We start from the raw sequence: 23,426 nt of genomic DNA, 5'->3' as shown, positions 1-23,426 counted from the left end.
TAGAAATATACATAATAATATAACCCAAGTTCAGGCCTGTGCATTGGGTTTTATTGTTGTGGCTTTAATTGCCGACAGAGTTTGTCCTTAGCTAAGGGGACAAGCAAAATTAAGATCCATTACTCACTCCAGATTACTTCTTTTACAATGGTTCATTCAAATTACCATTATCACTTTCAATAAACTGCCAGCCCTAAAGGATTTGATATGAAACAGAGGCAGGTTCGAGTTAATTTATGAGTCCTCTAGAACCTCCAATGAAAATCAAACAAACCTTGCTCTACCTCCAACCAGAGTGACCCAGGTTCATAAACAAACTATAATTTATTGCCATTCCTTCCAGGCAAGCACAATGCACTGAGGTTTAGCCCTCCTGTCGTCATTCCACAGAGCTTAGGGACTGTGACGGGGTTTATTGTTCAGCTTGAGAAGTCAAGACTTTCACAAGATTGGATCAAGAAGCAGTCAGATTTAATGCTTGATGTGCACCTGCTTGCACCCTCCCACCTCCGTAACCTTGAGCTTATCTAAAACTCTACTGCTTGCATTCTAACTCACTTCAATTTCTACCACTCCCTGTGCCAACTGAGTGAGGCTGGCTCCCAGCTAGCGACATTTCAAATGTAAAATTCTCATTCACGTGTTCCAAGCCCTCTATAGCCTCGCACATGCTGTGTTTATCTGTCTTTATCTCTGTAATTGGCTCCAGCCCTACAACCCTCTGAGATCTCTGCACTTCTCAAACTCTGACCTCTTGCACATCCTTGATTTTGATCCTCCCATCTTTGGTGGCCATGCCTCCAGCTACCTAGGCCCTAAGCACTGGAATTCCCTCCCTCTCTGTTTTTAACACGTTGCTTAAACTTATCTCTTTGACCAAGCTTTTACCTGTAATAACACCTCCTTATAAGTTTTAGTGTCAAATTTTGGTTGAGGACACTCCTGTAGTGTGTTTGTACCTCATTACTGGCGCTATATGAATGCAGCTTGTTGTTATATGCTTTAGGAGGGTCTTGGGCTGCCCTATGACTGCAATTGCACCCTGTTCACATATCCTTTATTCCTGATGACCATGAATATTTTTAGAGCCATGTGACATCAGTGTGGAGGGAGAAAGAGCTGCAAAGGCACTCCTGTTCCTGAAGGGACAAGGTTATTGAGGGCACACATGGATGGTTGAAGCAGGTGGGTTTTATAAAAAAAAATACAATGGTTCATCATTGGCCCAACTAGCCTGCTGCATCATTTTCCTGCCTTTACAGCCCCTATATACACACCAGCTATCCAGGGCTGCTGGACATTGAGCTGTATATAGTAGGGACAAGAAGATTCACTCAACATTTTAAGGCCACGTTGGCATTGTTTTCTATCTTTTTCCACTGAGGTTCTCATATGGCTGTTGTGCCAGTTGAGCAACTTTCTTTTTTCCTCCCACCTTCAGTACTGGTCTCATTGTGCCCAGCATAGCCCAGCGGGTAACATTCTCGCCATTAGGCCAAAGGGTCAAGTCCCATTCTGGAAACTCAAACGCACCTCAGTACAGTTCTGATTAATTAGGCCAAACAAAATACAATTAGCCAAAGGCTTTGCAAGGTCTGCAGGCCCATATCCCTCCCTCACTAATATTCTTTAGGGAGGGAAATCTGCCGTCCTTACCTGGTCTGGCCTACATGTGACTCCAGACCCACAGCAACGTGCTTGACTCTTAAATGCCCTCTGAACAAGGGCAATTAGGGATGGGCAATAAATGCTGGACTAGCCAGTGATGCCCACATCCCATGAATGAATTTTAAAAATCAGCACCACCAAATATCAACTTAACTGCTTGTTCATTGTGTGGCACTGAGGTGCTCAAAATAGCTGGCCAAAGGCATCAAGTTGTTCACTGTGTTTGGAGCAATTCGATAAGTTATGAAATTTAAAATTTTCATAGTGCGACTATGAAAAGGGGGTATTGATAGAATGACTCCACTGTTAAAAAATTGTTATTTCCACAATTGTTTGAAGATGATATGAGTGCAAACTCAGAGGGACTGACAGGATAGGTGTGGAGAAGCTGTTTCAGCTGGCTCAAGAATCTAGGAGGAGGGTCATAGTCTCAGGATTACGGGTCGGTCATTTAGGACTGAGATGAGAAATTTCTTCACTCAGAGAGTTGGGAATCTTTGGAATTCTCCACCCCAGAGAGCTGTGGATGGTCAGTCACTGAGTACAGTCAAGACTGAGAGCAACAGATTTTTAGGTACTAGGGAAATCAAGGAATATGGGATATGGCAGGAAAGTGGAGTTGACTTAGAAAATCATCCATTTAATGAACGATGGATTAGGCTTGAGGGGTATAGTTGCCACCTATTCCTGTTTCTGACGTTCTTATGCTTGTGATCCTACAGAAGATGAGGATCTAGTCAAATGAAACCATCTGAAGACTGACACTGCCCAGCTAGTGTGTGCTAACCTGCAGGAAGACAGGCGAATCCTTCTGGTAGATGCGAACCAGTTGCAGGTTAGCGATGGTGTCAATGCAGCCCATGGCAAGCCCAGCCACAGCCAGAACGAAGGCAAGGATGATCACATTGTTGCAGAAGGGAATGATGGAAAACACAACTGATATCAGTAGAGTGGAGACAAACAGAGCACCCAGAGAGCGGGAGAACCTAGCAAAGAGAATAAATAGGAAACGATTATTAAAATACATGGGAGAAGGAGTGGGTTTGCAAATAACAGGGTATGGTTCCTGAACTATATAATGGCTTGATGGACTGGACAGGTATCAACAAGAAACAGATAAACTTTATTACAGACAGTTTTTCAGATGCTACATGTTCGACACTCGTCAGAAAGCCCCGCCCCAGATTACCCGCGCTTAGGGTTCATTGGTCACAGCCTCCAAGAACATTATGTGACCCCTGATAGACAGCAGGAGAGGCTAGACTTTCAGTTACTACAGACTATTATTGACGAGGTATACAGACACCTCCCTCCTCTCCCCTCCTCTCTGTCAAGAGAAACAATCCTATGTAGGTGATCAAATGAATATTCAGGAGATGTATGGGTCAGTAAGTGATATAGCCATGAGATAATAAATGTACATCGGATACCATTATCCCAATTTAAAAGCAGACTTCATTATATGCGGGTATCTTTTAGATGTTTAAGTTGGAAATATATATGAAAGCGTGCTGATAAGCTTCAGGCAACTGTAGCAAATGCAAGCATTCCTGATACACCTTTATTCTGGACTCATCCACCAAAGGAAATAGTGTTTCTCAATCTTCCTCTCTAGGAGGCATCCTTGATTATTTGATGGTCTCCAAACCATGGCTTATGCTGTGGTTTTACCACAGGGCAGGCCCCAAGTCTACTTCAGCTGGAACAGGGATCAAACCCCACAGTGTCGCCGTTATTCTGAACCACACACTAACTAGCTCCCTCTCTCTATATATACCCTATCCTTTAAAGATCCTATATCCCCTAATCATTCTTTTCTTCATTTGTTCACTGGATGTGGACGTCACTTGCCAGGCCAGCATTTTTTGCTCATCCCTAGTTGCCCTTGAGAAGGTGGTGGTGTTCTGCCTTCTTGAACCGCTGCAGTCCATGTGGTAAATGTATAAAAAGTCCATGTGTAGTTAGGTCACAGATCAGCCATGATCCCATTGAATGAAAGAACAGACTCAAGGAACTGAATGTTCTACTCATATGTTCCGACATCCCTATGACTAAACAACTGTGATTCAGCCAGCAATGCTCAGATGTACCTTTGCTTGTCTGTAAAACCACGCACTAAAGGAACGGAGCCCCAGGAGATACATGTTAAGAGAAAAGTGTGAGAAGTTTTGTCACTTGTGTTCCATATGGGCATTCCAACTGATACAAGAGTATTAAAGAGCCCAAGCAATATTACAGATTTCTTCCTACATGCAGATAGAAAGAAGAATAGCTCCTTGAGCCTGTTTTGCTGTTAAAGTAGACCGTGGTTGACTTGTATTGTAACTCCATCTAGCTATCTTGGTTCCATAACCCTTAATACCCTTATGGAACACCATCACTCTCAGTTTTGAAATCTTCAATTGGGCCCCAACCTCAACCTTAACTCTTTCCCCTAAATTTCCACTACCCTTTATGTGAAGAAGTTCTTCTTGATGTCACTCTGAACACCCTAGTTCTTATATTAAGGTTCTGATCACTTGTTCTGGACTTCCACATCAGTGAAAATAGTTTCTCCCTATCTACCCTATCGACTATTTCAACCATATTAAGAGCGGAATTAAGTCACATTTATCTTAAAGGATTGGAGTTCCCTCCATTGCCCTTTCAATGCATTCTCAATCATAACAACTTGCAGCATAAAACAATTCTCTTCAACTCCCCTCTGGGTTCTTTTGTCGATTATCTTAAATCTGTGCCCTTTGATTACCCATCTTCCTATCAGTTGAAACAGTTTCTCCCTGTCTACTCCAACAAGCACCTCATAATTTTGAACATTTCCATCAAATCTCTCCTTAACCTTCTCTGTTCAAAGCATCCACCCCCTTTAGTACCTGTTTCAATCAAGGTTTGGTATTAGTGTATCGGGATGATAGTTTGGGATGGCTGAGATACAGACCGACAAAGCGGAGGAAGAGCTTTTCTCCATTCTGATATAATTATGCTACAGCAAGTTAGGAACAGGTAGGAGCAACAACGTACTTTTGGCTCCCAAACTGGCAACATCTCAATTTCAAAAATCCCACATGGCCTGTTCCCTCTCTTAATAACCTTCTCCAGCACTGCAACCCTCCGAAATATCCGCAATCCTCCAATTTAGGCCTCTTGAGCACCTCCAATTTTAATTACTCCATCAATGGTGGCTGTACTTTCAGGTGACCAGGTTGCAAACTCGGGAATCTCCTCTCTGTCTCTCTAGTTCGAAAGATGCTCCTTATAACCTACCTTTTTGACCAAGTTTTTGTTCATTTGTTCTAGTATCACTTTATGACTCAACATCACATTTTGACTGATTAGGCTCCTATGAAGCGCCTTGGGGGCTTCACAATGGTAATGCGCTGTATAAACACAACTTGATGTTGTGGCTATGTTGCATGAAGCAGGTGATTGATAAGCTCTACCTTTGCAATATCTCTTCTCTAAAGCAACTGCTTCTTTTCCCTTGTGGTAATGAAGTGCAAACCAGTTTGAAACTAGTCAGGGCCTCAGGTTATGTATTTATATGAAACATTCAACATGAAAACCAGAGAGCAGTAAAGGGAATCTCTTTAACAGGCAACAGCCTAAGACTAAGCATACAAAACAACAGCCAATTTCAGACATTTTCAACGGGATTGATTTTTTTATATCCATTCATGGGATGTGGGCTTCGCTGGCTGGGCCAGCATTTTTTGCTCATCCCTAATTGCCTTTGAGAAGGTGATGGTGATCTGCCTTCTGGAACCGCTACAGTCCATGTGGTGTAGGTACACCCACAGTGCTGTTAGGAAGGGAGTTCCAGGATTTTGACCCAGCGACAGTGAAGGAACAGCCGATATATTTCCAAGTCAGGATGGTGAGTGACTTGGAGGGAACTTCCAGGTGGTGGTGTTCCCATGTCTCTGCTCCCCTTGTCCTTCTAGATGGTTGTGGGTTTGGAAGGTGCTGTCTAAGGAGCCTTGGTGAATTGGAATTCCTGCACTGCATCTTGTAGGTGGTGCACACTGCTGCTACTGTGCGTCAGTTGTGAGTATGTGGTGCCAATCAAGTGGGCTGCTTTGTCCTGGATGATGTTAAGATGATACCTTCTTGAGTGTTGTGGGAGCTGCACTCATCCAGGCAAGTGGAGAGTATTCCATCACACTCCTGACATGTGCCTTGTAGGTGGACAGGCTTTTGGAAGACAGGAGGTGAGTTGCTCATCACAGAGTTCCTAGCCTCTGACCTGCTCTTGTAGCCACAGTACTTACATGGCTAGCCCATTTCAGTTTCTGGTCAATAGTAATCCCCAGAATGTTGATAGTGGGGGATTCAGTGATGGTAATGCCACTGAACGTCAAGGGACGATGGTTAGATTCTCTCTTATTGGAGATGGTCACCAGCAAACATCCCCACTTCTGACCTTATGTTGGAAAGAAGGTCATTGATGAAGAAGCTGAAGATAGTTGGGCTGAAGACACTACCCTGAAGAACTCCTGCAGTGATGTCCAGGAAGTGAGATGATTGACCTCCAACAACCACAACTATCTTCTTTTGTGCTAGGTATGACTCCAACCAGTGGAGAGTTTTCCCCCGATTCCCATTGACTTCAGTTTTGCTAGGGCTCCTTGATGCCACACTTGGTCAAATGCGGCCTCCTTGACACAGGGAGGGGGTGGGGGAGGGGGGACAGTGAGGGGAGAATTTTCATGGCGTTCTCCTGACCCTCTGGCATAACTTCAGTGAGAAGTTGATGGAAATGCTGGAATAATGACAGCAGATTGGGACACCACCTGTGGAATTGCTGGGCAACAGAAATTTGAGTATTGCTGAAAAAAGAGGCATTTCGAAGCTTTTTATCTTGCACTCATCAGGAGTGCATGTATACATTACATCTGTTTCAGCGAAACAAAGTGAGTGACAGCCATTTACTGACTCATTTCTCAGAACAATGTCTTGACCAATCAGAATCAAGTTGCCTGGTTTAAATTTCAAACAACGCTTGTCAGTTAACTGTCAGTCCCTACCAATGGTGCATTCTCCATGGTAACACCTCTACCAACCAGAGTCTGCTTGCCGACCAATCAGCACTCTCCTTGCATGCAGTATAAATTGTTGTTTTCCCCTTATATTGGTATTGTTGCAAAGTATCCTGATGAGTGCATGACGAAAAGCTTTGACACATCTCTTTTTTCAGCAATAGTCAAGTTCAGTACTACCAAACGATTATTTGCGCAGAAGTTATTACAATACGGTGATCAGATCATAAACATGCTTTAAAAGATGGGACTTGCACTTCGACACTGTCGACTGCAACTCAGTTGGTAGCACTTATGCCTCTGAGTCAGAAGGTTCTGGGTTCAAATCCTGCTGCAGGAATGCAGCATCAAATTCAAGGCTGACACCCCAGTGCAGTGCTGAAGTTGGTAACTGTCTTTCAGATGCGATGTTAAACTGATGTCCCATGTGCCTGCTCAGGTGGGTGCAATGGATCCCATGGCACTGGCATTATTTTGAGGAGGGGTGTTCTCCTGGGTGTCCTGGTCAATATTGTTCCCTCAATCAACAACAGAAACAGATCATCTGGTCATTATTACATTGCTGATTGCTATGGTTATATTGGTGGCCTTGTTTCCTACAACAGTGACTACACTTCAAAAGTACTTGATTGGCTGGTAACTGCTTTGAGATGTCTAGTGGTTGCGCAAAGTGCTATATAAATGCAAGTCTTTCTCTCTTTTCATCATGACCTCAGGATATGGCAAATCGGTTTAAAGCCAATGAATTACATTTTGAACAATGCCGTGGTGTAAGAAATACAAAAGCCAATTTCCATACAGCAGGATCCCACAACTGGTAACTAACCAGTTTATAAAAACAAAAAACCGCGGATGCTGGAAATCCAAAACAAAAACAGAATTACCTGGACAAACTCAGCAGGTCTGGCAGCATCAGCGGAGAAGAAAAGAGTTGACGTTTCGAGTCCTCACGACCCTTCAACAGAACTGATCTTTCTTTACAAGGAGAGGGAAATATAAGCTGGTTTAAGATGGGGGTGGGGGGAGAAGTGGAGGGGGGGCGGTGTTAGGATAGGAGCAGATCATCAAAAGATGTCACAGACAAAAGAACAAAAGAACACAGAGGTGTTGAAGTTGGTGATATTATCTAAATGAATGTGCTAATTAAGAATGGATGGTAGGGCACTCCAGGTATAGCTCTAGTGGGGGTGGGGAAGCATAAAAGATTTAAAAATAATGGAAATAGGTGGGAAAAGAAAAATCTATATAAATTATTAGAAAAAAAAGGACGGGGGAAGAAACAGAAAGGGGGTGGGGATGGAGGAGGGAGCTCAAGACCTAAAGTTGTTGAATTCAATATTCAGTCCGGAAGGCTGTAAAGTGCCTAGTCTGAAGATGAGGTGCTGTTCCTCCAGTTTGCGTTGGGCTTCACTGGAACAATGCAGCAGGCCAAAGACAAACATGTCCTAACCAGTTTACCTTTTGTTTTAGCAATGCTGGTTAGGGAATATATAATGGGCATACGCCTGGGGAGAATCCCCTGCAATTCTTTGAAATAGTGCCATGGGATCTTTTCCATCCACCTAAGTGGTCAGACGGGACCTCAGTTTAACCTTTCACCTGAAAGACAGAACCTCCAATGGGCCAACACTCACTCAGTACTGGCACAGAGAGTGTCATAAGCCTAGATTACTGTGTGTGCTCAACTCTTGGGAATGAGACCTAAATGTGCAACCTCCTGACCCTTTATTGTCTGTTTGCCCACTGTTTCCATCTCCCACAAAAGCACAGCTGGATTGAATCGTACTTTCACAAGGGATTACTGGGTCAGAAGGATTCGCAGGGTACAGGAATACTTTGAAACCAGCTATTGTTAAAACATGCATTGAAATTCCACAATAGTGACTCATTAAAATGAACAATTATTTCAATCAACATGATTGAACCAGGTTTATATTTAAAAAACTCAGATTTATGATTTGCAGTGATATTTGTACGTCAAGGGTTTTGATGGTAGCACTTGTTAGCAGCAATACAATGGAAAGCACATTATTACTTTATTTGTTAAATCATGTGCAGTTAAATCAACAATCAAAAACAAGTCATTATCAGCTGGGAACTGCACACAAATCACTGAAAGGACAATTGAAGGATATGTTATATTTAGTCGGGTTTTATGCAGGAGTGGCGGGGGTGGGGGGTTGTAGTGGGAAGGGGAGACGAGAAGCAGTCTGACCGTGAATGAGACAAACAAACAGAATCTGCATCTATTTTGTTCCCTAATCAGATTAAATGGGTCTTGCATTTGTATTGAATTGGTCTTGTATCATACAATGTGACATTGGTATTGTTTAGAAGAGAGGAACCTGGCACAAGGCAACATAAGGACATGCTACAGGATGCACCTGGTAATAGGAGACACACTGTGGGGATCCTGATCAGAGCAGTGAGGGTTAGACGAGGGGTTGAGTAGAAATAGTTAAGATGCTGCATGATCTGAGAGTCTGAGAGTCAATCTTAAATATAACAACCTGTATTTATATGGTGCCAATAGCATAAGAAAACCTTCCAAGGATTCACAGAAGCGTATTCAAACAAAACTAGTAACAAGTCAGAGGTAGTCATTAAGGTAGGTGACCAAAAGCTTATAGTGTAAGTGGAAGGTTTTAAGGAACACCTTAAAGGAGGAGAGAGAGGCAGAGACATTTTAGCCAGGGATTTACAGAGCCTACAGCCCAGGCAGCTGAAGGCACAGCCACCAATGGTGGAGGAAAGGAAGCTGGCGATGCACAAGAGGCCACAGTTGGAGGAACAGAGAGTTCTTTGAAGATTGTTGGGCTGTAGGAGATTGGAACAGGAGGGGTGAGACCATGGAGAGATTTGAACATGAGTAGGCAGAAACTATATCAACATTGAAAATTAGATTGGTGAAGGAAAAGGGATGCAGGAAAGCAGAGGGTAGTTTATTTAGGCTTGCAACGGCAGGGAAGGGAGGGGAGGGGAGGGGAGGTGGGGGTGTAAATGCTGACAGGCATGTTTGAAACAAATGATTTGTTTTTGTGTTATAACTTCTCCGTAGTATATAGAGTTCCCAGTGAGCATGAATCCACAGGACAAAAGTTGTCTATAAAACAGAACCAATGACGGGCCACAAGCTTCAGTAGGGGAATGGAACTAAAACATTTGCACCATAATTAGTGCTCTTCTGTATGTGGAACTCATGCTGGATGTTTAAAGCCAATGAATTACATTTTGAACAATGCCGTGGTGTAAGAAATACAAAAGCCAATTTCCATACAGCAGGATCCCACAACTGGTAACTAACCAGTTTTACCTTTTGTTTTAGCGATGCTGGTTAGGGAATATATAATGGGCATACGCCTGGGGAGAATCTCCTGCAATTCTTTGAAATAGTGCCAGGGGATCTTTTCTATCCACCTAAGTGGTCAGTCAGGACCTCAGTCTAATCTTTCACCCGAAAGACCATTTGAGACACAATAGCAGCCTTAGAGAACGGAGCAGGAAAGTAATGTTAAGGTAGAAGATCAACAATGATATTATCAAGTGCTGGAATAGGCTCAAGGAGCCATATGGCCCACTCCTGCTTCTATTTTTTACAACCCTCTGAGATCTCTGCACTTCTCCCATTCTGGCCTCTTGCACACCTTCAATTTCTATCACTGCTGTGCTTTCAATTGTCTGGGCTCTAAGCTCTGGAATAAAAAGGAAAAAACAGTAAAACTTGGAAATGAAGGATACCAGTAAACCTCATCTGGACTGGCCTTGTATACATTAAAATGGAACTCCAGTATTACTGGTGCCAGTATTACTGACTTTCACTGAGATTTAACAATTTTGAACTGCTTTTTCCTTCAAAACCTCCCAGCTTCTCAACCTTCCCCTCCTCCTTTAAGATGTTTCTTAAATCCTACCTTATCTGTCCTAATATTGTATCCCCTTTGTGGCTCGTAGTCAAAATTTATTTGATGACACTCTTGTGAAGCACCTTGGGATGTTTTACTATGTTAAAGCATGCTATATAAGTGCAATTTGTTGTTGGGGTAGTGGAAGGACAATTATTTCGCTTCTGGCTTCCATTGTGCTTGACATGGGAAGAGTTAATGTAGGCGTCTGCAGTAAAAGCAACAACATATCTTAGTTCCACCACTCATGATTAATTACAGTTGGAAAAGCTTCAGTAATGAATGGTGACATGTACGGTTAAACATAAAGTTCCAAGTTTTGATTACAGAGCATGACTAGGCAGCTAGGACATATTATACATGCCTTCATTGGGTGCAGTATCACGATCACAAATAAGGATTCTCCTCAGCCTAACTCCAACCATGCAAACCAGAATTCACCCAGCAACTGTGCTGAGCCTTGATCTAGTTGGAATGATGGTAATGACAAGGCCATTGACTTCAATGCCTCAGGTCTAAGGAGATGGGCAGAGGTAGGATTGCCAACCCCCCAGGATTGGCCTGGAGTCTCCAGGAATTGAAGAACAACCTCCAGGCTACTGCTATGGACAATCCTGGAGAAAAAATCATCGGGACATTAGAAAAGATTGTCCTTTTGTCATTTTCTTTGAATATTTCTCATTACCCAATATAAAAATATAAATGCCAAAAACAATACTGTTTGGCTGACAGTCAAGCATCATCCAATCGGGCAATGAGTCTTTTTGCTTTCCATTAGGAAGGCAGTGTGTCACAAGGAAGGATGTGTTGGCTGACTAATGGCTGGAATGTGGGGGCAAGTCATGTGATGAAACCTCCAAGAATACATTTAATCATAGTTGGCAAATCTAGTCAGAGGGAAAATCATTGAGAGTTCCTGCTCCTGCTTGCGATGTAACAGCCTGTGCTGTGTGGATTTGGGTCGGTACAGGTTGGGGTCCAATTTTAGCTCCAACCTCTTCTGCAAAACTTGGTTTTCTTTGATTCCACCATTGGCAATCCTGCTTTCAGCTGCCTAAGCCCTAAAACTCCCTTCCTGAACCACTTTAACTCTCATTAAACCTTCAAAGCCCAACTTAAAACCAACCTCGTTTACCAAAACGTGCACTAATATCACCTTATGCAGCTCAGTGTCAAATATTATTTGATAACACTCCTGTGAAGTACTTTGGGATGTTTTACTACGTTAAAGGCACCATAAGAATGCAAGCTGTTGTTTAAAGCTGTGATGGCACCACAGTGGAATAGCCTGCCAACGTTCACTGTCTGGATGTTGAATAGCTAGTTGAGAAGGGCACTGTTATCTATAAGCTGCAGCACAGCTTAGCACTTTGAGAAAAAGCGGCCAGGAATTAGAGGTTAGAGGTGGTAATGGGGGTCGGTAGGGTGGAATTAAATTAAAGGCAGCTCAGTTTCCAGAATTATACAGCCTTCCTGTGTTGCCATGTTTGTTGGCATCTGCTGGTCTCACTGATCAAGGAAGCATATTGATTATGTTAAGCTAAGACCTTTATGATATATGAAGGAACATCTGCTATTAAGCACCAAATCTCGGTAGATAAATTTAAAAACTGATATGATCCTGTTCGAGCTGGTCAACAAAACAGCAATTAACCACCATATGCTATTGACTAATTAGTAACAGATCAACAGCAAATAGATAATTGTCTTTCCAGGCAAAGTGCATCAGAGGGGAGATGGCACTGGGTGCATTTGCAAATAAATTGATCAATATTCCAGAAAATGCGGGTCAATCAATTTCTTTTAAAAGAAATTTCAAGCAGGGATGGGTAGGGAAAAAAAGATAATGGGATATCGAATCATAGAATCATGTTACAGCACAGAAAGAGGCCATTCGGCCCATTGAGTCTACACCTTTTTTGAAGTTCATTCTAGTTAATCCAATTATCCTGTTCTTTCACTATTACCCTGCAATATTTTTTTCCTTCCAGTGTTTATCCAATCCCCTTGTGAAAGCTGATTTTGAATCTGCCTGTCATGCAGTGTTCTCCAAACCCTAACTAAACAGGCTTTCCTCTAGGTCTTCTGCCAATCATCTTAAACCTGTGTCCTTCAGTTATCAGTCCTTCAGCCATTGGAAATAATTTCTCTTTATTTATTGTATCTAAACTCTTGTTCATTTTAAACATTTCTATCAAATCTCCACTTAGTCTTCTCCGCTTCAACGAAAACAACCCCAGTTTTCCATTATTGTATTAACTGTAATCCTTCATCCCTAAAACCAGTATAATGAATCTCTTCCGTACTCACTCCAAACCCTACACATTCTTCCTAAAGTGGGGTTCCCAGAACTGGACACAATACTCCAGCTGGGGTCAAACTCATGTTTTACGTAAGTTTAGCAATATTTCCTGGCTTTTATATTCCATGCCTCTATTGATAAAGCTCAGGATCCCATATACTTTCCTAAATACTTTGTTAACACAAATGGCTCATACTGAAGTCCCACCTCTTGGCGACTGTGGTAGTTTAGTAAGTTAGAGGTCAGTCTTTTACTTCAGGGATCTGAGCCAGGATGAAGCATACAATACAAAATCAGGGTTATGCTAAATCTATATAAAACATTGGTTTGGCTTCAGCTGGAGTATTGTGTCCAATTCTGTGTGCTGCACTTCAGATAGGATGTGAAAGCCTTGGAGATAGTACAGAAGAGATTTACTAGAATAGACCAGGTGTGTATTGTCTTCTCTCATTACAGGTCCTTATATGAAATAGATTTTACCAGCTCCACCCAATATAAAGCAACTTAGTCCAAACTAAAAAATAAGTGCATTTGATTCAGCAATAAAATACAATCTTACTCCAAGAGTTGGCGAGATAATAGTGCAAGAAATAGAAAAGCATCTATTACAGTACAGACCACAATGCTGAGATTGTGGCAGATGCATATTGTTGAGGCAGGAAATAAGGGCCTTTAATATGAACCCAACTCCATGAATTCCTCTGTTATCACAGTGAATACATTTTCAAAAGGAGTTCATTGATTGTAAAGCTCTTTAGGATGTCATGAGGTCATGAAAGGTGTTATCTAAATGTTAATCTTTTTCCTTTGATACTTTTTTTTTCAGGAAGTGTATGATGTTGGCACTGAATTAAATTAAATGACGAGAGCGATTACACTAACTAGAGTTGTATTATACGGAATTTAGAAAGTTAAGGGGTGATTTGATCAATGTTTTTCAGATATTAAGGGTAGATAGAGAGAAAATATTTCTGCTGGTTGAGAAGTCGAGGACTAGGGGATATAGTTTAAAAACTAGAGCCAAACCATTCAGGAGTGAAATTAGGAAACTTCTACACACAAAGAGTGGTTGAAGAATAGAATCCTCTATGGCAAACAGAAATGACAATAGATCAATTGCTAATTTTAAATTGGTAGAGTTTTGTTAACCAACCCTATTAAGGAATATGGAACAAAGGTGTGTTACTGGAGTTGAGTCACAGATCAGCCATTCGTTTAATGAGGCTAAATGACCTCCTCCTGTTCCTATGTCCAAAGAGAGCCTGAGGTTAAAAAGAGTTCCATTCCCCAGCACTGACATCCCTCACCTTGATGGGCTTCAAAGTTCACAAAAAGATAACAATGTAAATTTGCCTAGCTGCTATTCACTTATTCTGGATGAGATATACAGGAGCCAATTCCAAACCCATATGTGGAAATAGCAAAATGAAATGCCACAGAAAGCTTCCTGAAAGCTATAGCTACCAATCAGGCATCATGGTTTGACTATTCCAACTTTCTTACCATAACAATATGCGCATCAAATTCAAGAGAACAGGAGGAACAGGCAAAATGGATCAGAAATTTGTGTAGAGGAAGAAACAATAGATGGAGCGAATATGCTCTTATCAGGCCTTCTTGCTTTTAAAGGAAGAAAGTATATTTGCACTTAAGAGGATAGGGTATGGTCAATGTAAGTTAGATGTTTCCATTTGCGTGAGCAACCAAAAATAGAGGTCATAAATGCAAGATAGCCACCAATAAATCCAAAAGAAATTCAGGAGAAACTTTAAAACCAGAGCGCGGTGAGAATATGGAAATTACCACCGCACAGATTGATTGAGGCAAACAAACTAAGTCTGGAAGTTAGACAAGTACATGAGGGAGAAATGAATAGAGGGTGAGATGAAGTACAGTGACTGGAGGCAGATGTGGAGTGTAAGCACCAGCATAGGCCAGTTGGGCCGAGTGGCCTGCTAATAGGCTTTGGATTCTACGTAACATTCTCGTATAAGAATCATTGAATCATGGAATCAGAGAATGGTTACAACACAGAAGGAAGCCATTCGGCACATTGAGCCTGTGCCTCTTACTCAACCCCATCCCCACACACCCCAATGTAGCAGCCTTTATAATGTACATAAGATTGAAAATCCCATTCTTCAGATGTAACATCGGCTTCTTATACTAGCCCTTGGCCCATTTATGACCCTTCTCTGCATTGTCTTAAGCACTTCAATGTCTCATAGAAAATAGAAGCAGGAACAGGTCATTTGGCCCTTCAAGCCTGCTCCACCATTCAATATGATCATGGCTGATCCTCTATCTCAATGCTGTACTCCCGCTCTCTCCCTGTACCCCTTGATGCCTTTAGATACTAGTAATCTATCTATTTCCTTCTTAAATATATTCAGTGACTTGGCCTCCAAAGCCTTCTGTGGTAAAGAATGCCACAGGTTCACTACCCTCTGAGTGAAGAAGCTTCTCCTCATCTCAGTCTTAAATGGCCTACTCTGTAACCTGAGATTGTGACCCCTTTTCTAGACCCCCAGTCAGAGTAAACATCAACCCTGCATCCAGTCTGTCCAGTGCTGTCAGAATTTTATATGTTTCAATGAGATCCCCTCTCATTGTTCTAAACTCCAGTGAATACAGGCATAGTCGGCCCAATCTCTCCTCATACGACAATCCTGTCATCTGTCTCTCCTGTTTGTTGGCAACCAGAAGTGGACATAATGTTTGAGATGCAATTTGATTAGAGGACTATAACGTTTGATAATTAACTCCATTTGGCCACATAGTTCAACGTCCTATTGATATTCTTGATTGCTGGTCGGTGTTGATTAGACACCTTTAGTGTCAATCTTAACAGGATGCACAGCGTCCAGGAATCCTCCAGTACAGAAGAAGGCCATTCAGCCCATTGAGCCTATAATGGTTCTTTGACTAAACTATCCAATTAATCTCACTCCTGTGTTCTTTCCTCATAATCCAGAAAATTTCTCCTTTGCACAACTATTTCCAATTACAACTTTTGGAAGTTGCTATTGAATCAGGCAGTGCATTTCAGACCATAACAATTTGCTGTGTAAAAATAAATTCTCCTCATCTCTCCCTCGGGTTGTTTTGTGAATCCTAAAACTGCATCCTTTGATTACCGACTTTGTCAGTAGAAACTGTTATCTCCCAATCTGCTCCATCAAAAATCTTTAAAAGCTTGGCCACCTCTACTAAACCTCTTCTTCACCTTCTCTTCTTCACCTTCTCTGCTCTAAGGAGAATAATGCCAGTTTCTCTACATAACTGAAGTTTGTCATCCATGGCATCATTCTGGCAAATCTCCTCTGTAATCTCTCCTAGTTTTCTTTCAGTTTAGCTACTGCAACACCATTCAGGTAATGTTGTTCATTTTCCAATCTTACATGTAGCACTTTACAATTATTAGCATTAAATTTGATCTCACATTGCTCTGTCCATTTGTACATTTGTGCAACCTCTGAGCTGCCTCATCTGATACCAATACCTTACCTAGTTCGCTACCATCTGAAATATATTATGTTCTAAGTGCCGCCTTCTCAGTTCCAGATTCCATTTAGAGTACTACATTCAGTTCTGAGCACTGCACCTGAAGAAGGGTAAACTGACCTTGGACAGGGTGCAGCACAGATTCAATACCAGATCTGAAAGGGTAAAATATATGAGCAGACGTTGCACAGACTAGGCTTGTATTCCCTCAAGTATAAAAGATTAATGGTTGATCTAATTGACATGTTGAATTTCATCAAAGGATTTAATAGAATAGATAACGCAAAGGCTACATCCTCTGACTTGGGAGTCTAGGACAAGGGGGCGTTTCCTTAAAAATAGGGTTAGGTCATTCAGGGGTGATATCAGGAAGCATTTCTTCACACACAGTGTAGTGAAACTCTTTTCCCTCAAAAAGCTGTTGAGATTGGAGGTCAATTGAATATTTCAAAACTGAGCTTGATAGAATTTTGTTGGCCAAGGATATTAAGAGCCATGGGATTATGAAAGGTTAGACAGACTGGGCTTGTTTCCACTGGAGTTTAGAAGAGTGAGGGGTGACTTGATTGAAGTATATAAGACCCTGAACAGTATTGACAAGGTGAACGTGGAAAGGATATTTCCTCTCGTGGATGAGTCCAGATCTAGAGGGCACTATTTTAAAATTAGGGGTCACCCTTTTACAACAGAGATAAGGAGAAATTTTTTCTCAGAGGATTGTGCGACTTTGGAACTCTGCCTCAGAAGGCGGTGGAGGCGGGGTCATTGAATATTTTTAAGGCAGAGGGAGACAGATTCTTGTTAGGCAAGGGAATCAAAGGTTATCGGGTGTAGATGGGAATGTGGAATTCGAAACACAAACAGATCAGCCATGATCTTAATGAATGGTGGAGCAGGCTCGAGGGGCTGAATGGCCTACTTCTACTCCTACATTGTATGGTCGTATGAAGGATATATGGTATTAATATACACATTGACCATGATCTAACTGAATGGTGGCAGGCTTGAGGGCTGAATACCCCCTGCACCACCACCAGCCATTCCAATGTTTCCAGTGTCCTGATAATGATCGGTGGTATAGATGCTCTGACACACAATGTATGGCTCTTTTTAAAGGCAAAAGGTCAACTTGTCCAACAAGTTGCCACAGTGGAGCCACTGCAGTCGCCAAGCACACTATGCAATCAGTACATTGCTTAAACTGTTGTGTTGCATCATTGGCATCTACCATGACGCACAGAAGTTACAACACAAAGTCAGGCCATTTGGCCAAAATATTTATCCTGCATGCAAGAAAATAGCTCTAATCGTAGTTACCCACCTTGTACTTCAACTCAACCGATGAGCATACTGCATCTCCTGCCAGAGATGTTAGTGGGAAGAGACTGGGACTGAACCTGGCTTCTTCCTGATTTGTATGGCTAAGGTACACTGTAATTACTAACAGAGGTATTAAAGGGAGTTTTCTCCCTGTGGAGATCCTTAATGTTAGTCAAATACTGTGAAGTTGTTTTGGACAACCTAAGATTATTAAAGGTACTATGTTAATGTTAGTGGAATGCACTTCCTGAAGGTAATAAGACCAGGTTCAAAGAAAGAAAGGCTTATATAGTGTCTTTCAAGACCTCAGGATGTCCCAAAGCATTTTACAGCCAATGAAGCGCTGTTTGAAGGGTAGTCACTGTTGTAGTGTAGAAAACGTGACAACCAGTTTGCACACAGCAAGCTCCCACAAACAGCAATGGAACAATGATCAGGTGATCTGTTTTAGTGATATTGGTTAAGGGATAAATATTGACCAGGACACCAGAAAGAAGTCTGCTACCAAAATAGGGCTCAAGGATCTTTTATGACCACCTGAAGGGGCAGATAGTGTCACTGTTTAAAGTCTCATTCAAGAGATGGCACCTCCAAGAGTGCAGCATTCCTTCAGTACTGCACTTGAATGTCAGCATGGATTGTGTGCTCAAATCTCTGGAGTGGGACTTTGAAATAGAATTGGATATATCTTGAAACGATGACATTTGCAGGGCAATAGGAGGGGAAAGAGCAGGGGAGTGGTCAGCCCTTTCAAAAGTGAAATATTTTTATGCTGAACCTGTATAGGACACTAGTTACACCTCAGCCGGAGTATTGTGTACTGTTCTGGGTGCCACACTTTAGGAAGGATGTGAGCACATTGGAGAGAGTGCAGAAGAGGTTTACGAGAATGCTTCCTAGGATGAGAAACTTCAGTGATGAAGATAGATTGGAAAAGTTGGATTTGTTCTCCTTGGAGAGGAGAAGGCTAAGAGGAGATTTGATAGAAGTTTTCAAAATCATGAGGGGGCTGGACAGGGTAGGTAGGGAGAAACTGTTTTCCTTCATAAAAGGATTGAGAACCAGAGGGCACAGTTTTAAAGTCATTTGCAAAAGAAACAAATGCAATGTGTGAAAAAACTTTTTCGAAGGGTCATGAGGACTCGAAACGTCAACTCTTTTCTTCTCTGCCGATGCTGCCAGACCTGCTGAGTTTTTCCAGGTAATTCTGTTTTAGTTTTTTCACATAGCAAGTGGTTTGGATCTGGAATGCACTGCTTGGAAATGTGGTGGAGGCAGGTTCAATTGAGGCATTCAAGAGGGCATTATCTACTATATCTAAAAAGAAATAATGTGCATGGCTACAGGTAAAAGACAGGTGAATGGCATTAAGTCTCATTCAGAGAGCTGGTGCGGATGCAATGGGCTGAATGGCCTCCTTCTGCCCTGTAATAATTCTGTGATTCTGTGTAGCTCTTGGCTTACATCCTCATGCAGTTCACACACATGGGATGGGGCAGCAAAAGTAGTGAGGTTTAATCTGAGTCTGCCTCAGCCTATTAGCTCCTGAGGTGCTCAGCCATATTTTGGCTACCTCCACACTCGTTTATTCTGCTGCTTTCCTGGTCGATCTCCCATCTTACCCCTGTAAACTGCAACTCATCCAAAACTCTGGCACCTGTATCCTAACCCACACCAAATCCCATTCACCCATCAGCCTTGCTCACTGGCCTCCATTGGCTCACAGTCCAGCACTAGCTTGAATTTAAAATTTTCATCCGCATGCTCAAATGCCTCCATGGCCTTGCACACCGATATCTCTGTAACCTCCTTCAGCCCTACATTTTCCCAGGTCTCTGCGCTCCTCCAATATTGGCCTCCTGCGTATCCCTGAATTTTATCGCACAACTATTGACGCTCGTGCCTTCAGCTGCCTGGGCCCTAAACTCTGGAATTTCCTGCTTAAACCTCTCCATCCCTCGACGTCTCTCTCCTCCATTAAGACATTCCTGAAAACCTAACTCTGGCCAAACTTCAGAATACAAGCCCTAGTGCTGGATCAGCATTGAATGCTTGTCTGATTATGTTTCTGTGAAGCGCTATGGGATGTTTTACTACAATAAAAACACATCAGGCTTTGTTCAATCTCCTGCTAGCTGTGATAACGGTCCTTTCTCATAAGAATTTGGACACTTCCAGCGAGCTGACACCACAGGCTGGCTTCCACCGGCAGTGGCAGCTTATTGGGAAATCGCTGGTGCAGTGCCGGCCACTGTCTGCCTATGGGTCTGTGTACTGTGCACATAAAATTGCAGGTTCTTGGCAGGTTGCTAGCTATATGCAAGAGTTTAACACGGAACCTTATAAAGTTTCACTTTTTTCACATGTCATGTTCCACTGAACGCCATTCACTTATTGTGTCCATCTCAGATGTTCCTTTTTCCCCAGTTCATAGGCTTTGAAATCCTCAACTTCAACTTCAAGTTCATCATGACCTTTGTCCACTTCATCTCTGCAATTCCCACCAGCATATTGTCCACTGGCACACCCTTCACCCTTCAGCCTTCCGGCTTCTGCCCTCGCTTGTTGCTCCACCACTGACAGCAAAACACTATCCCTTCAGCCCCGCCAGCTGGAACTCCCTCCTTAACCGTCCTTCTCTTTACTCCTTTCCACCTTTGAAAATCTCCTCAACCTCGTCCAGGTTCTCCTACTTGGCTCAGCTCAAAATAAAAATTACTCCTTTGGCACTTGTGCCAAAAGAAAAGAAAGATTTGCTTTTACATAGAGCTTTTCAGACATCTCAAAGTGCTTTGTAGCAAATGGAAGTTCTCTTTGAACTGGGATCACTGTTGTAATGTATGAAAAACAGCAACCAATTTGCGCACGGCAAGCTCCCATAAACAGCAATTTGATAATGGCCAGGTAATCTGTTTTTTATGATGTTGATTGAGGGATAAACATTGGCCAGGACACCAGAGGTTAACTCCCCTGCTTTTCTTCAAAATAATGGCATAAAATCTTTTACATCCAATTGAGCAGGCAAATAAGGCCTCAGTCTAGCATATCATCTGAAAGACAGCACTTCATGCAGTGCAGCACTCCCTCAGTACTGCGCTGGAGTGTCAGGCCTGATTTTTGTACTGAAATGCTGGAGTGGAGCTTGAACACAGAACATTGTAACTTAAAGGCAAGGGCACCACGAGCTGAGCCCTGGCTAATACTTTGAATTTGTGACCACTCCGGGGTCACAGCCACTCCAGAATCATGCCTACTCCGGGTTCTGGGGCCAGAGTTATACCTCCAGTCCTAAGCTGTCTATTTAAATGTAAACTGAAAGTGGTTAACACCTTTCTGTTTACTGAGTCAGCACAGACACAATGGGCTGAATGGCCTCCTTCTGTGCTGTTACCATTCTTTAGTTACTTTACTGGTTTTGCAAAGAGTGTTCCTGTGCAAAAGCTCAAATTTCCTGGAAACAAAGGCATTGCAGCTTTAAAAGGCCAAAGGAAACCATGTCCAGGGTGGTAGAACGTTTAGCAAGTTTGGTGATCTGGTCTCAGGGACAAGAGAGGTGTTCCTTTTGATTTAAGCAAAACAGGTTTGATTGTCAACTTAAACTAAGGACGTGGACTAAACATCATTTTTTATTTGCAAGTGGATTTTTGAAAGTAGCACTTTATGCTCCCAAAAGTTATAGGACGAATGTATGTCTCCTGTAAAACGGAGCTTCTTAAAGCATCATTCTACACGCCAAATAGATGTGCAGTCCTGTTCTTGTTAGCATCAGTCAAACCTTCCTAATACTGCAGTTGTAATCAGGAGTCAGATAGATATATGTGACAAATCACCATTCCATAAAACACATCATTTAAACCCAAACTCTTTGGCAAATTTCTAAAAGTCAACAACAACCTGGGCTTATATCGATCCTCTATTGCATTAAACCATCCCAAAGTGCTTTGTCAGAGTATTATCATACAACATTTGACACTGAGCTACATAAGGAGATATTGGGACCTGTGAGCAAAAGCTTGGTCAAAGAAGTCAATTTTAAGGAGCATCGTAAAGGACAGGGGAAAGGGGATGATAGGCAGAGAGGTTTAGAGTGGGACTCCCAGTGTTTAGGGTCCAAACCGCCAATGGTGGAGCAATGGGGCAAAACTCTTAGTCCTACATTTACTTGTGCCCTCACTGTTACTAAATGGGTTTATTTTCCAGTATCTGAGTTTTAGGAAAAGTCTTGTATCTATAGTAGCCCACTCAAATGAGTCCATATCACAACAGGGGGGTGTGACAATGGGAATTAAACAGAGTTTAGCCAGCCTTCCCCTCCCTCACCCTCCGTAAACTCAAGGCCATGCTAAACTCTGCTGCCCATGTCCTCAGTCACGCCCAAGCCCAAGTCCCCAGCGCCCTGCACTCACTGGTTTGCTTCCCGATTAGGCAACACCAGGATTTATAAATTCTCGTCCTGGTTTTGGAATCCTCCCATGGCCTCCCTCCTCCCCTATCTCCGTAATCCCCTCCAGCCTTGCAATCTTCAGAGATAGCTGCCCTCCTGCAATTCTAATCGCTTGAGCATTCCAGATTTGAATTGCTCCACCATTGGGGGCTGCAAATTCAGCTGCAGAGATCCCAAACTCTCTCACCATCTCTACCTCCCTCTCCATCTTGAAGTCACTCCTTGGGACCTGCCTCTTTGATCAAGCTTTTGGTCACTTGTCCTAATATCTCCTTGTGGAGCTTGGTGTCAAATTTTGCTTGATCATGTTCCCCTGGAGGTCCCTGGGACCTTTGGTTGCATTATTCCCACTAGTTTAAGGTGGGGGTTGAAGAGGAACAGATTGAATTGCATAATGTGATCCCGAAAACAAGCATTCATTTTTTTCTTTCCAAAGAATCTGAAAACGGCATTTGACCTATTCAATCGGTAATAAATCCCTAAACCCGGATGATTGAACAGACTGTTCAACAGAAACAACAATCCCAAAAGCAAGGTAAAATCCAGAGAGGTCGGAATCCCGTGCAAAGAGAAGTCAACTTGATTTATGTAGGCTTTGTAATCCAGTTCGGATGCTTGTAAACTTAATACATTTAAACTGGCAAAAAGCCAATTGTACACTCAGAAGGACAATACAACCGCCGAGTGTGGGAACATATTAAAACATGAGAGAAAGTGCGTTAAAATCAGTGGCTAATGCAAAACCAGTTAGTGTCTCACGTTTTCTTGAAGACCCCACCAATGATGGTTCCGACAAGGACGCAGAAGTTCTGTGCAAAGAAGACCCAGGTGATCTGTTGCAGACTGGAGTGGGTCTGGCAGCGGAGGTCGAGCAATGTGGGACCCAGGAAAGCCAGGCAGAGCCCGAAGGAGCAGAAAGCGCTCCACAGGGTCAGGGTGGGTTGCAGGTTGCGCTTGAACAGCCCCCAGCGACGGTCATCCCACATCTCGGAGCCCAAGGAAGAGGGAGTGGAGAGGGCAGGTAAACCGCAATGAAGCTCAACGGATGTTAACTAAAACTCAACTGAAGTCAACTCAACAAAGTTAAAGACTGCAAATGCCCCGACTGGGCACTGAGTCCTGAGCAAGTACAGCTGTCTTGGGCTGTTCTGCACAGGATCTGCTGAGAGATTCAGACTCCACCTCTTCACACAAAAGCAGGTTCCGAAAACAGCAGCCCTCTGGTTTTTATACTCTCCCTTCAACAGGTA

General features: G+C 42.6%; 1 protein-coding gene across 1 annotated transcript in view; it reads right to left on the bottom strand.

The window, feature by feature from the left end:
* LOC121282370 (major facilitator superfamily domain-containing protein 4A-like) overlaps nucleotides 1–23,208 on the bottom strand; it is a 45,278-nt gene extending 22,070 nt beyond the window's left edge. The window contains exons 1-2 of the mRNA XM_041196088.1: nucleotides 22,936–23,208; nucleotides 2,456–2,654 (exon numbers count right to left, since the gene is read on the bottom strand). Of these exons, the coding sequence (XP_041052022.1) occupies nucleotides 2,456–2,654; nucleotides 22,936–23,162 (426 nt within the window). The 5' untranslated portion in view covers nucleotides 23,163–23,208. The remainder of the gene's footprint in view (nucleotides 1–2,455; nucleotides 2,655–22,935) is intronic.
* Nucleotides 23,209–23,426: the final 218 nt, after the last annotated feature.

Source organism: Carcharodon carcharias, chromosome 9 (assembly GCF_017639515.1).
Source record: "Carcharodon carcharias isolate sCarCar2 chromosome 9, sCarCar2.pri, whole genome shotgun sequence".
NCBI lineage: Eukaryota > Metazoa > Chordata > Chondrichthyes > Lamniformes > Lamnidae > Carcharodon > Carcharodon carcharias.
The sequence above is the reverse complement of the archived record's forward strand: the minus strand, read 5'-3'. Positions and strand labels throughout refer to the sequence as shown.